This window comes from Passer domesticus, chromosome 3 (assembly GCF_036417665.1).
Source record: "Passer domesticus isolate bPasDom1 chromosome 3, bPasDom1.hap1, whole genome shotgun sequence".
In the NCBI taxonomy this organism is placed as follows: domain Eukaryota; kingdom Metazoa; phylum Chordata; class Aves; order Passeriformes; family Passeridae; genus Passer; species Passer domesticus.
In genome coordinates, this window is record NC_087476.1 from 46,904,229 (window position 1) to 46,917,899 (window position 13,671).

Here is a 13,671-nt window from a genome sequence, read left to right on the forward strand (position 1 = left end):
AGGGTAAACTGGGAATTGTTTTAACAAATTAGAAGAATCAATCCTGTTAAAAAAATAATCTCATGCTAGCCTTAAATGTTATTAACATTTAAACTGTTTTCTTACCTGAGAACAAAAAAGGACTAAGCTTTCAGAAAAACTATTATTTTCATTTTAATAAAAATTTCCATCATCTTGAGCTCAGGCCCAAGTTGGTCAGTTTTCAATCAATTTTAAAATCAGTCACTTAAAAAAGCCCCACTCAAATATCACTTTAAAAGTGAATGTTAAATCATAATGTGCTTTACAAGAAATATTTAAAAGTAGGGAATAAAAGATACTGTGCAGCTTTACCTTTCTGGGGTGACAGAAGTAATGATGAAGTGTGTTTTTCCATCATTGTAATTTCGGTCTGGTGACTGAATTTTGGTTCCACTTGCATTTAAAACCACAGCACCTCTCTCCATAGAGATGGATAATACCTCTGACTGAAATACAGACAAAAACATCTTCATAAGCAAGTATTACACAGAAAAATTAGCAGTTCTGTGATTTTTCCTGTTGTATTTGCTTTTCTTCTGTGTTCCACATTTGTGCTTAATTTGCAAAAAGATATACTCTGAGAAGCAAAACAAGAGAGGACATCATTAGAATTTATATTCTTGCCAGTTTTAAAGCCTCAGTTCTGGGAATTCTGCTGCTGATTATGTCTCACGTAGCTGTCACATGAGCTCCTTCCATGTAGCACAAATATATGATGTTTACATTTCATTTGTGTTTCTGGTACCGTATTGAGCAGCTGCTACTGCGAGATTCCTGCTGCCATAAGACCAAGACTTTTTTTTTTTTTTCTTCTATTTCTAATTCCCTCTGATAGGACCCGTTCAATCACCCAAAATTATCTCAGAGATAAGATGTGCTATCTGGGTCAGGTGTATGGGATCACTGTGCCACTAGCAGAATACTCTCAGTTCTATTAGAGCAAGCACTGCCGCTGTGCACTGGTAGGGATCGTTCTGTCTCATTCTGCCAAGTGCTAAATAGCTGAACTTCTGCTTGCTAAGTAGGGCACTTGGCACCTCATAGGATTAGAGCTGTTGAGTTAAAAACCTGAATTGGTGTGTGCGAGGCCTCATTTATGCAAACGGTGAGGGGAACTGACACGGTTACTGATTCCAATTTAAGGTAATACTCCAGGCTGCAACACGGGGAAGTTTAGAAGTGGTTATCGGTGTCACGCAGCCTCCTCTGCTGCCCTGCTGATGATATTCTGCAAGCATAGCAGAACAGACATTTGGGGGTGGATGCAAATGTTCTGTCATCTGAGCTCATGCTCGCTGCAGATGTCAGTCTGAGCCTGCAGCATCTTGGGACCGCTTTGTCTCACACAACATTTTGTGAGTGCAAGTCCATATTTCTGCCCGGGTCACACTTCTGAGGGGGTATTTAGAGCAGCCTGGCTTCCCATAGCTGCAAGGAGCCATTCTCAAGTGCAGCTTTTCCCAGTCACACATGGATGTCTGAGTGCCATCTGGGAATATAGGCAGCTTTGTGACTGATTTCTGTCAGCTCAGTAATGCTCAAAATGCCGTGCCACTAATTCAAACAAACTTTGCTTCTTTGTGATTGTCTGGATGGCAAATGTCAGATCCCTAATATTATTTGTACTTTGGTAGCACCTGCAGGTCCAAATAGGGATTGCAGTGCTGCTGAGCACAGCAAGATGCTCTGTGCATTTCTGCCCTAAGGACTTCAATCACAAGTGGATGCATGTTAATTCTAGGCATATGATCCAGTTCTCTTCTCAGCATCAAAATAAAGTCGAAGCATTACTGGTTTTCATCTGTAGATCAAATGCAGACTGTAAAAATGAGGTCACCAGTAAATGCTTCTATACTGAAGGTTGCTTTATCTTGAAACCATAAAGTGAGAAATTGTATTATTCCCCTAGTATTTTCCTGGAAAAAATGAAGAGGTAAAATAAAACAAACAGAAAAAAAAATAGATACTTACTCCTTCAGAATAGTAAAACAACAGCCCACTGGGCTGCAATGTTCGGAAATTAAAGCCTCCTTCAAATTCAGTAAAGAGGGACACTTTTTGGCTTGATGCAATGAAGCTCTCACCATTGAAATATGCATTGCGGGACATCTGTGTATTAAATAAAACAAAATTAGAAGTACAGCTCAAAAAACATTCCAGTAATACAAAGAATGAGGCTCTTTCTTTCTTTCTTTCTTTCTTTCTTTCTTTCTTTCTTTCTTTCTTTCTTTCTTTCTTTCTTTCTTTCTTTCTTTCTTTCTTTCTTTCTTTCTTTTCTTTCTTTCAACAGTTGCAGCCAGTTCATTTCTAAAAAACAATTTTTCCTGCATATCTTACCCTAATTTATATAGGCTTTCTCTCCCGTCATGGGAAAATCTTGAGAAAGTGTTGCAATTTTAGACTAAGTCAAATTATTCCCAGCTTCCTGGGATCTTGGCCCCATCATAAGTCTGCTGTTGTTAAAGAGCACGACAAGTAGAAAAAGAGGTGCTCATGCCCCTGTCTGGGCTGTGTGGCACTGAGTCACAGTTCCAACATGTGACATATTACTTTGTATGCTGTGCTGGCTACTGGGGTAGGGTGGTCTACAACCCTGTGAGTCTCATGAGCAAAACTAGGTCCAAAGCAGGCCAAATTGCAGAGAGCTTCCATGCTGACAGAGGGTGGGGTTGTGTGATGAGTTCTACAAGCAATCCTTCCTCTTCATAGTTTTGCAGTGTGACTTTTGATAGACGTGGCCACAGGATGAAGACCCCAAACACTATCTGGATTTGCCAGCCTTGCACAGTAATGGACAAATGGTGAATGATAGAAAGGACCAGAAGCTAAATGGCAATTTTCTCAGAGCTAATGCTGGTGCAGTTGGTGTATGTGTAGGAGAGGAAGAGCTGATCTGGCTTAAAGGGAGAACTCATTTGAAGGGTGAATATTTTGCTGTCTTTTCAATTTCACACATCTGTGTGAAATTAGGATGCATGTTAGGATGATTTTCCTTGTATCTTTAAGAAAAAATGAATTATATTGGAATATTTCCATTCAGAATACACTACAAAACTTATTTCAGATTGAGCTTTCACATTGCAATTTCACATAAGAGAAGAATTTTAAGTGAAACACCTTGTGATATGGTTCAGAGTGAAAATTGGGTATTTGTAGGAGTGTGCCCCCTAATGACAGCGTGGCAAAACTAGCCTTTGTCCCCCAAAAAAGGGAAGAAGCCCAGAAGTTTCTCTCAACGATTAGGTGAAAAGCCACCTCATAGGACCTCATGGATTTCACCAAAAACTTGAAGACATCTAATTGGATAGAAGCCAAAAAATCCCGCCTAGCCCATCAGGTAGAAAAGAAGAGAACAAAAGAGCTAAAAGGCTTTTGTGAGGTGTTTTTACCAGGAGCAGACCTCTGCACCTGGCTCGAGTTTTTCTGTTTGTTATTTTGCCTTTTATTAAACCTTGTTATTTCTAACACTGCAGCAGAAGCCATCCTGCTTATTTTATGCCCCCAAAGTAATAGCTGAGCTATCCTTGGGTGTATTATATTTCTTTTGAGGGCTTATGAGACCTGGCCCAAGAAAAAGAAACGTAATAGGTATTATGTCAGCAGACTTAACAGACACACACACAAACCCCCCCACCTCTGCCCGTCAATGAGTGCACAGTCATTTCCTTGGTGGAAGACTGTCTTTCCATTGTTTGGAGGAAAACTCAAGCTCCCAACTATATCCATTGTCAAAATTTGCTGTTATGTCACAAATGGTGTTATGCTTACCAGTGAGTCCTCCGGGCACCCATAGCTGATTCCCAGGGTTCCTGGTTCTTCCAACAAGTTGAAATCCTTCTTTTGGAACTGGAAACCCTTCATGCAGCCTTTAAAGCCGATACTCCCTGCCAGATGTGAGCTAATGCTGTTGGAGAGCAATGCCAAACAAACTGCAGTTAGATAGCCCTTGTCTTTCTGAACAGGATGTTGTTGCCAAGATGTTCTAACGAAGTTCTGGAAGAACTTCACTCATTTGCCTCACTAATGTCCAATTCTTGCATCTTTGTGTAAAACAACTAATAAGCCACATTCTATGTTTTGAAAAATCAAGATGCACCAATTGTAGTAAATATTATGTATTTATAACAACTTAGGGTAAAAATAAATTGATTTTTATCTCAATTTTTTTAGCTTTGAAGAGAAGTTCTGATTTAGGTTTTCTGTTTTCTGTCTTGCTTTTACTAGCAAGCTCCATTCTTGCCTTTGCAAACAAATGGGTTTCTATTTCTTATGGAAAATACTAATAGAGTTCAGTGAAGTAAGATTAAATTCTACTTGCTGATGTGTAGGTTTACATAATTTTAAATGAGAGCAGTGGGTGGGGTTACAGGGTGCTTTTTATGTCAGATTTGACATAGACAGCACAGCAGTGTATCCCAACTGCTCCTACTCATTACTCTCAGTTTTTCAACTCCACACCTTACCAAGATACCACAACACTACAGCACAGGGTGATTATAATTGAATTTATCCTCACAATTCTCAAGGTGCATGAAGAAGTAATTTGCGTAAAATCACAGTGAGTCTGTGACAGGGGCAAGGCAATTACATGGGAGCTGCTGTGTACTGGTCCAGGAGATAACTAGGGAGCAAACACACTGAAGGAGTGGGTGTGAAACCCAGAGTTCTGACCTGGCTGCCTGGAAGCAGCCTTTGTCCTTTAAGCAGGATGTACCTTAGCAGTGGGACTCTTTTCACTTCACGCAACATGATACTGTTGACATCTGCTACCTGCACTTGTTGTCTGTGAGTTATCTCATTGTAAGGCAGATTTTGGGAACATGGCAGAAGAATCAAGATCTGGAAATGCCTAATTTAGCATTGGCAAAACCAGATCATCAGGTGAAGTAGTATAGTTGTACATGTACACGTCTGAAATACAGTGAGAGAAGGAGTGCTGTAGGGGCTTAATTTGCTCTGCAGTGAAATCAGCAGGAAGGCAAAACCAACAGGAAGGCTTCTGTCATCCTTACTGGGATTTGGTCCAAAGTGTGGGGTATGAATTAACCACTATAATCTTTACTTTGACTCACCCTGAGGCTGGCTGGATGAAACAAATATGCCTTTCTGTTAAATGCCACAACATTTTCTAGAAACAAGCTATAAAAGAAAGATTTTCACTTAAAGAAAGTCTCCTGAGTTAATTTCTTAATTCAGTCAAGAGTTAAGTTCCCAGTGCTCCTACCTACACTTAGCTTTCTGCTTTATGCAGTCAGTGAGATGGGAGCAAAATAATGTATGGTGGTACTTCCAGATTCATTTATTTGGAGAAAAAAGGCAATTGACAGAGAAAAATGCATTTGAAGAGAGTGAAAATTACGCTGCTTTAGAAGAATATTAGACTACTCTAAGACTAGAGCTAGTTTCCCCATGCTGCTGCTGTCCTGCAAAGTTGGTTAAATGTGAGTCTGTCTGCAAAGAGGAAGCATAAATATCAGTAGTAGATAGCAGCAGCAGTAGAGAGAGAGTAGTACATGATCAGTAGGATACTAACTTATGCTCTTGATGAAAATAGAATGATGCCACCATGTTTGGCCCATACTTTTGCTGTCTACTCTTGTCAAGAGAATGAAAGCTGGGTTTAATATCAGAGACAAAGTTGCACCTCTGCTTAAATAATTTCTGTATATATTTTTAACATTAGAATTGATAATATTTTCACAGTGCCTATGGTCTTTTTTTTCTGATACAGCTTGTTAATTGAGATGCTATTTTTCTCGTTTTGACAGTACCTTCCAGGTGTTTTCCAGAATAACCACAATCTGCTTGGAAAACTGCAGGCATAATTCATGTGATTCGTCTTTTATCCTATATTTGTGAACAAGTGTCATCTGCCATTGAGCTGCTCAATTGCCTAGATTTCTAGGTCCTTCTGGGCTTTTTCAGTGTTCTTTAGGCTTGATTAATGAAAGTAATTTTCACCATCCTCATGTACTTTCTTTCTAGATCATTAATGTATTTAATACCAGCCCTGAGAGAGATCCTTTCAGCATGTGCTGTAGATTTTTTATACTGTGAAAATTGAAAAGTTACTATTATGCCCTATTTTCTCTTTCCCAGCTGCTTTCCAATCCACTGTAGCATTTTCTCTCTCCACTCCACTAGCAATCTTAATAGCCCCTTATGAAAAGCCTCTGTAAAGAACTATTTGAAAGGACAGGTAAGTTTTAGTCTATTTCTCTGTTGCCCACCACTTTGCCTGCATGTTCAAATAACTACATGAGATTGAAAGGCATACTTTTTCTTTACATGAAGTTTGTCACTGTCTTAAAAGCTTAAAGATTAGGCATTTTGTATCTCAGATGTTATTTTTCACGTCAAGTTAATTCTGCCAACAAAATAAAGAATAAAACTTCATGAGATTTACCACTAAGTCCCAGAAGTTGTTGCTCAACATTTGCTTTTTTTTTTTTTTTTAACATGGAGGGAATTCCTGTTAGCAGTTATGACACTTGAAACAGCAGCTGGAGCCCTTTTGAAAATTCTGGCCTTGCTGTGTGACCCTGGGAATGAATACTGCCTATCAGAAGAGCATTCTCTTCTTCAAGTAGCCAGTCTGCTCTCAGGGCATGACCCTGGGGTCCGGCAGATTCCTGCGGCAGGAAATGAGAGTTACACAGTCTACTGAGATTAGACTGCATTTCTGTCAAATGGTACAATAGGAAAATGAGACCTTTTCTTCCCACGCCTACACAGAGCTAGCTGGCTTAGATTCAAAGAGAACCTGAGATGAATCAGAACTGAAATGCTTAGTGGGAAAAAGATAATCTTTAGATTGAAAATGCAATTGGTAGAGGGTCTTGGCCACTTTTTGCAGAGCAAGAAGCAATACCAATTTTATATGTTAGCGTGTTCTTTGAAAATGCCTTTTTGTTTGAAGAACACAACTGTTCTGTTACCCTTACTAAAACTGGGCCAGTTTCAGTAGAATTTAACTTTGCTGGATCAAGCCTAGTCTTGAGTACTTAAGAGCTCTGAGACACGCTTAGAAGAGTGTCTGAAGCATTCTTTTATGTAAGATGGATGCCAAAGAAATTGTTTTATTGTTGCCCCTTAAGGACAGGCCATACAACTTAATTTACATATGGTGATTAATTGAAAATACTGATTGAATCCCATTTGTAAACCAACCTGGAGTGCAAGATATCAGCAGGTGCTCCTCCAATATAAATATCTGTGAATGGCATTGCTGTTCTTTCATTGTCCACACTTTTTATATGTCTTCTGTCTACTACCAAGATCATCTTCTTGGAATTGTGATAGATAATAGAAATCTGAAAAGAAAAGCATGTGCTTAAAAATGTCATCTTTTGTAAACTGTTCTGGTGAACTTGCAAAATTGATTGCATCTTTATACCTTCTGTTTGAAAAATTCCTCCCATTTAACAGAGAATTGTAAATTGGGAGAGGCTGACAATGATCACTAGTAGGAAGTTTGTTTTGATGCCACCATTTTCCCAATGACTGAATCCTCAGGATATTTCAATTAAGAATAAGGAAAATGTATTAAATTCTGCACTGCGGCAAACAGATAAGCTCTGTAAACTTCAGAATGCTTTCTTGATTTATCCAAAAGTTTTAAAGCTTTTAAAACTTTTAAAAGCTTTTAAAGCTTTTAAAGCTTTTAAAACTTTTAAAACTTTTTAAAGCTTTTAAAGCTTTTAAAAAGACTTATTTCATTGTCAAAGCATAAAAAGTTTAATTGTTCTCTGCTTGAACATGAACAGATCTATAGCTGTAGTTTTGTTCACAAATCAGATTTGAATTGACATCAAGTAAAAGGCAGGAGAAGCAACTCACTACAGGGGGGATTTACTACTATCACAGTTACATTGGCTTACAGCAAATTCCCTGAAACTAAATACAAGTAGATATTTTACATCTGCCAAAGTTCCTAAAATACTGTTCATATATAAAAAGTTGCTACCAAATCAACTCTCTTTTCAAATGAAATGGGAAACACCATAATTCTTGTAATGCAATGCATGACAACTCAGGTGTTTCAGTTAACATAATGACGTGGTTTTACTTGAGGAAACTTTTGTATTTGATATAGAGAATTGTCCTTGACATAATTTCATACGGAATTAATTCCGTATTAAACTTTCTTTATAAACTTTCTCTCATGTGAATGGTCCTGTCCTTGGCTTGTAATACACATGATCTGTATACAAACACTGATTTATGAGGAGGCAGGGACAGCCTTTCCTTTCCTCTGCTTGGTAGTGGTAGGATGCATTCACTCTACTCTTCCACCTGTTCTACCATATCACCACCTGCCCCTCATCCTTTTGCACTTTTCATGGGCATTGGAGCATTATTTCTGCTTGGAGCCTTTGGGATATTGGGTCAAATAGCTGTGATAGTAACCACATCTGTACCTCATGAAATTTAGCATCATTAATCCTAGCCTTCTTCAAGGAGTCCTCGAGAAGCACGGGGCCGTTGCTGAAACCAAAGTCGTAGCGGAGGTACAAGAAACCATTGTGCATTTCTAGGCTGAAGAACATGCTCTGTGTAAAACAAAATAGCAGTCAGAAAAGACTATGTGGCGGCAATTAAAAAAAGTTTATAAAAAGCATTGTGAGACTGACATTGAGAAAAGCATGCTGGGAAATAAACTTTTATTTGCGAAATTTTAACACATTTTCTATATTTTTATATTTGTAATATATGTTTATATATGCTCATATAATTGTTTTATAAGTGTCACTTTTTGGCAGACTTGGGACTGTTTCCTTATAGAAATAATATTCGGTAGCACAGTGATGTCACTATTCTTGACCAGCAAGGTACTCCTGATGTAAACACACCTATTCACTGCTGAAATAATACCACATACCCTAAATGAAATATATTATACTGGTGAAAGCAACGTTGTGCTCAAATGGCCATGCCTGCATTAGCAGGTTCTATCACAATGTTTGTAATTGCTCAGGATTTTGTCTTTTCATGGCCCTGATCAGCACTGATGTATTTACTGAAATGACAGCAATAGCTAGAGTGTATTTACTATGTGTTTGGTTTCTAGAACTCCTGACTGTTCCTACTTTATGATTCAGTTTTCTGTGGCTGGGTGACCTAAATTTTACAAACAGGAGCTGTACTTTAGAAAATCTTTAGGGTGTGCTTGAAATGAAGATCTGCACCCTAGAAGTAGTCTTGTTCCAAAACTAAACATAAAGAAACAGACACAAAAGTTTACAGCAAATGTGCATCTGGGCTAATGCTTTCAATGCTAATGTTTTGTCTTCTCTCCTAGTGTTCACGGCTAATGGAAACATGGGAACAATAATTCTCAAATCACTACTGCAGGCTAAGAACTGCTGTCTTTGACATAAATGAGTCCACCTTCAGAAGTCACTATTAAAGAAGTGAGAGTAGGTTTTAATCTAGCACTTTTAAATGAAACTTCAGCTTGGGTTTGTTCTGAACAGCATAAACTTGAAAACGAAACAAGGATTACATTAAGAATATTTATGAGCTGCCTTTGCAGAACTGAATAATGGACTACCTTACACAGACTTTCTAAAAGTGCTTGTGAGCAGGCAGCTGATATCCAAGTTGATTGCAGTTTTCATTGACAAAGTGCATACATCTCCAAGAAATATCTAGGTGCTTTTGCTTTGAAGAAAAATAAGTGCACTGCAGTAAAGGCTCTGAAACTTTCAACAGCAGCTGCTTAGTCAAAACCTCCTAAGAGTGAAGTTTAGTGGTAGCACACTATGCTGCAGAGCAGTTTGCTTCCCACGACCCTCCTCTGGAAGTTACTCTGAAGGCCAACACTAGAGAGTAGTTCTTCTAATAAGAGTGGTTTTTTTTTTTTTTCCTAAATGCTTAAAGCACTGTTACATGTAGGTGTTGACACAAGTGTCTGTCTGTGGACTGCATCTGCCTAGAAAAATGTTTTCTGTGGCTTTTCTAGGTTGTAATCCACACATAACTCTTGAGCTTGATGTGGAAATGTCCAAAGACCAAAAAAAAAAAATAAAATCCATGTTTGTCCTCAGAAGATATTTTCATGTCTTCAAACTCTTACAGAGGTTGCATCACTCTCACACTTCAGAAAAGCTCCTGACATTTGAATCAAGCCTTTTTATTTGGACTGCTTTCTATTTTTAGTAACTGAAATATTTAACTCTAGTACACCCTGAAGCACAGTTATAAAGTGGCAGCTACCACAAAGTGGCTGCATTTGGGAGTTACTTCGCAGAAATTTCCTAAAGCTTTGATTGAGCATTCACATTTAAATAAAGGTACAATAACTGGGCTTAACTGGAGTCCCTCTCAAAGTATCATCACAAGCATATGACCAGTTTGAAGTCCTGACTGTGTCTGGATGAAAGCAACGTCCATCTCAGGGCCTTGGCTCCCTGAGGCCTTTGGAGAGCAAGTTCAAGTTCCCTCCTGATGTATACATGCACCAGACAAACACAAAGTATTTCCTCTTCCCAGAAGTTAAATGTGAGGACATAAACATTTTGGATTTTCCAAGATATTCTAGGTACTGGGGATCTTGTGGTGCCAATGGATAAAGGGTTCAAACAGGACTTGGTACTCACCCCATTAATCATCAGCAGGATCAATCCATTTTCTGTAGGTGTTCGAACTTCGATGTCAAATCGAGTCACCTGGCTGAATTTTCCCCTTCTCTCAATGTTTCTGGCCAAGGCATAGCCAGAGCCATCAAAGAAATAGCTCACAGCCCGGCTCTGAGTGAAAGCCAACTTATCTCTGTGGAAAAAAACAAGCAGGGAAGAATTAGTTGGCATATACTAATTTTAATTTAGAGGAACTTAAATGCCTTTACATACTTTATTGAAAGAATTGTTCTGAACTTCTGGTTCTGCCTGGCAATGGTGAGACTGGTGACTTCCTTTCAGTTTTTTTCTGGGAATTTTTTTCCTGAGAAATAATGTGTAGCTTTGAAGGTGCATCTAACTCCTTTATCATTACATTGGGTTTTTATCCTGTGCTATATGTAGAGGACAGGAAAATTCTTTGCTCATACTTGTAAAGTGATAGGCCCACAGCACTTCCTCGTTATAAGTATACATAGATATGTCTATTAAGAACTTTCCCAGTTTGTGCAAAAATCCATTTGAGTTCTCCAAGAACTTTAGCTGGCTCTGGTATGCTCTGTTCTGGAGAGCAGTAGCTTGCACTCCCTGTGGGAATGGTGTGGGAAGCTCATTTTCTCTATCCCAACACTTCCTGCATTTCTTCCCAGTGCATGCTGCAAATTACTCTCCTTTTCTTTCCAGAGAGAGGTTCTGCTGTAGCTGCCTGTAGTGTGAGCAAAATGCCTGCTGTGTCTGTGCTAAACGAATGCTGAAGCTGATGTTCACTTCTACTTTAGGAGCTGCATTTCCCACTTTGCAAATGGCTTATCTAAGGAATAGCTGTGGTGGCTTTAAGTGTATGGCAGGAGGAAAGTTTTGTATAAGCTTTTCTAGCTGGGGGTGGGACTACACTCAAGGTTATCTGGCCTAGTAGACCTGACTGGCTGTGGCTGTATCACTTGGAGCAACGTGATTCCAGTCAGGAGAAGCTCTGTCCTAGGCAAGTAGTGGGCTAAGGAGGGACCCTGGAACAAACCCCAGCTAACGTGGCACTTTCCCTTATGAAGACATGAACAAGATTGTGAGATAGCTAGTGGAGACAGCAGGAAAATCATAAGGAGTCCAACTTCCATACCTACATATATTTATAAATATATATATATATTTGTAAATTAAATTTGTCGATGCAATTAGGAGCTAAGAGCGACCAACTTCATTCTGGGACAGCTGAATACCATCTTCACTTTTTAAATCTGAAGCCATGAGGATCAGCACTTGTGAGAAACGGGAGCGGCAGAGTGAGGATGGGACTGTCCCCTACCTGGCACAAGGTGGCGATGTGGTGGTGTCGATGTTATAGACGTGCTTGAAGTTGTACAGGCTGATCACATCGTCGTTCAGGGTAGCCAGTTCCAGGCAGCCGATGAAGCCAGGTAGGTTTAGGCTAGGAGGGAGCTGTGCAGAGGACAAGGAAGTGTTAAAAGAAGAAAAGTGGCACTCTTTAGTTGGGTGTTGTTAGAGCCTTTATGCCTGGGATCAGTTTTGTCCTTGTGCAATTTGTATTTTCAAAAGAAAAGGTTGATAGTGCTGAGAATAGTCTTCACAGTCCTTACCATGATATTGCCTTTGTAAGTAAAAAAAAAGCACATAAATGGTCTCACAGTGAGAGAATTAGGCCAGGTAGGGCAACTGCAAACAAAAACTTTTGAAGTTTTGATGGGAGCATGCTTGGAAACAGGGAAAAAGGCTAAGACTTGACTAATAACAGAGCTTACTCAATATATTTGAGTAACTAGGTGGATGTTTCATATCTAATGCATAGATATCCTTCACAGCCAGAAAAATAACTCCATAGCATAATTAAAGAGAGAGAAATGAGAGAGCTCTTTAAACCCAGGAGACAGGGATTCAAAATCTGTGCCAGTGGGTAATCCTCAGTAGGTATTATTTTGAACAGCTAGCAGGATGTAGAGACTTCTTCTTTTAAAAAAGGTCACTGCAAATAGAATTTAAACTGCCACACTAGTGAGGGGAAAAATACAAAAGAATAAAGCTAACAGACCTAGACCATCCTTTTTATATTAAAATATTTTGCCTTGTGGAACAGGTGTGATAATAATAATGCCTCTTGTACTTCAGAGTTTGATCACTGTGAGTAGCTTTTCTTCATCTTCTCATTGTTTCCATTTTCTTATGATACAATAGTAATGGCAATACAGGAACACAGAATATAAGTAGCTGTGAAAGAAAATTACATTCTTATCTGCAGCACAGATACATTTGGTAAATGATCATGTTTTTCTTTTTTTCCTTTGTTTCTTCTAGTCTTTGAAATTATGTTAAGCATGGGAGTTCTAGTGGTTAAGTGGTGCATTTCATATTTGCAAAGTATGTAACAGGGAAGTAAAAAGCTTTTAACAAATCAGACTCTATGTTAATAAATAAAAATATGAGATGTTCTTTTCTAAGGGGGAAGGGACCCATATGTCTATCAAATAATACCATGAATCCTTTTCTTCCTATTTCCCTTTCCACTTCCCTTCATTCTCCTCTTTTCTTTTTTCTCTGCTATGCTCTGGAACAGACTTGGAGGCTTCATTTGCTGGATGACTTTTTGTATGTGCATGTGTGTGTGAAACTGTTATTCAGTCTTCAGTCCTATTCCCAGGCAGTTTGCACCCAGGGCTCAGTAATCCAAAATTCTGTCATGGCACACATCTAGTTACATAACAATGCCATGCTCAGGAATGCATAAGTGTACAGTGTGACAGTGTACAGAGTACACTCTGTACACTCTGTACATAAGTGTATAGAGTGACTCTTTCTTTGTTTTTATTTTTTTAGGAGAGGTGCTTGTGTTTGGACCATTTTAGAACCTGCTACAGTTAGCTTAAAGAATTTAGGATTCTCTAAAGTCTTTCTAGGTGTGTTTTTATTCAGCCATGCAATTCTCACAGCCAAGATCATTCATAGCAATTTTTAAACCCCAAAAGAGGAACTGGTATGTTTACAGAAGCAGGTAGGTGAGGCGCTAGTTTATGCTGACTAT

The 13,671-nt window shown here is 38.8% G+C and overlaps 1 protein-coding gene across 2 annotated transcripts in view; it reads right to left on the bottom strand.

The window, feature by feature from the left end:
- Positions 1-13,671, bottom strand: part of LAMA4 (laminin subunit alpha 4) — a 100,503-nt gene that overhangs the window by 15,930 nt on the left and 70,902 nt on the right. For both annotated transcript variants that reach the window (XR_010358606.1, XM_064412963.1), the window contains exons 22-28: positions 11,944-12,077; positions 10,623-10,794; positions 8,442-8,573; positions 7,192-7,334; positions 3,790-3,925; positions 1,993-2,130; positions 334-467 (exon numbers count right to left, since the gene is read on the bottom strand). Coding sequence is in view for 1 of the 2 variants with exons in the window: in XM_064412963.1 (XP_064269033.1) it covers positions 334-467; positions 1,993-2,130; positions 3,790-3,925; positions 7,192-7,334; positions 8,442-8,573; positions 10,623-10,794; positions 11,944-12,077 (989 nt within the window). In the remaining variant the exon portion in view is untranslated. The remainder of the gene's footprint in view (positions 1-333; positions 468-1,992; positions 2,131-3,789; positions 3,926-7,191; positions 7,335-8,441; positions 8,574-10,622; positions 10,795-11,943; positions 12,078-13,671) is intronic.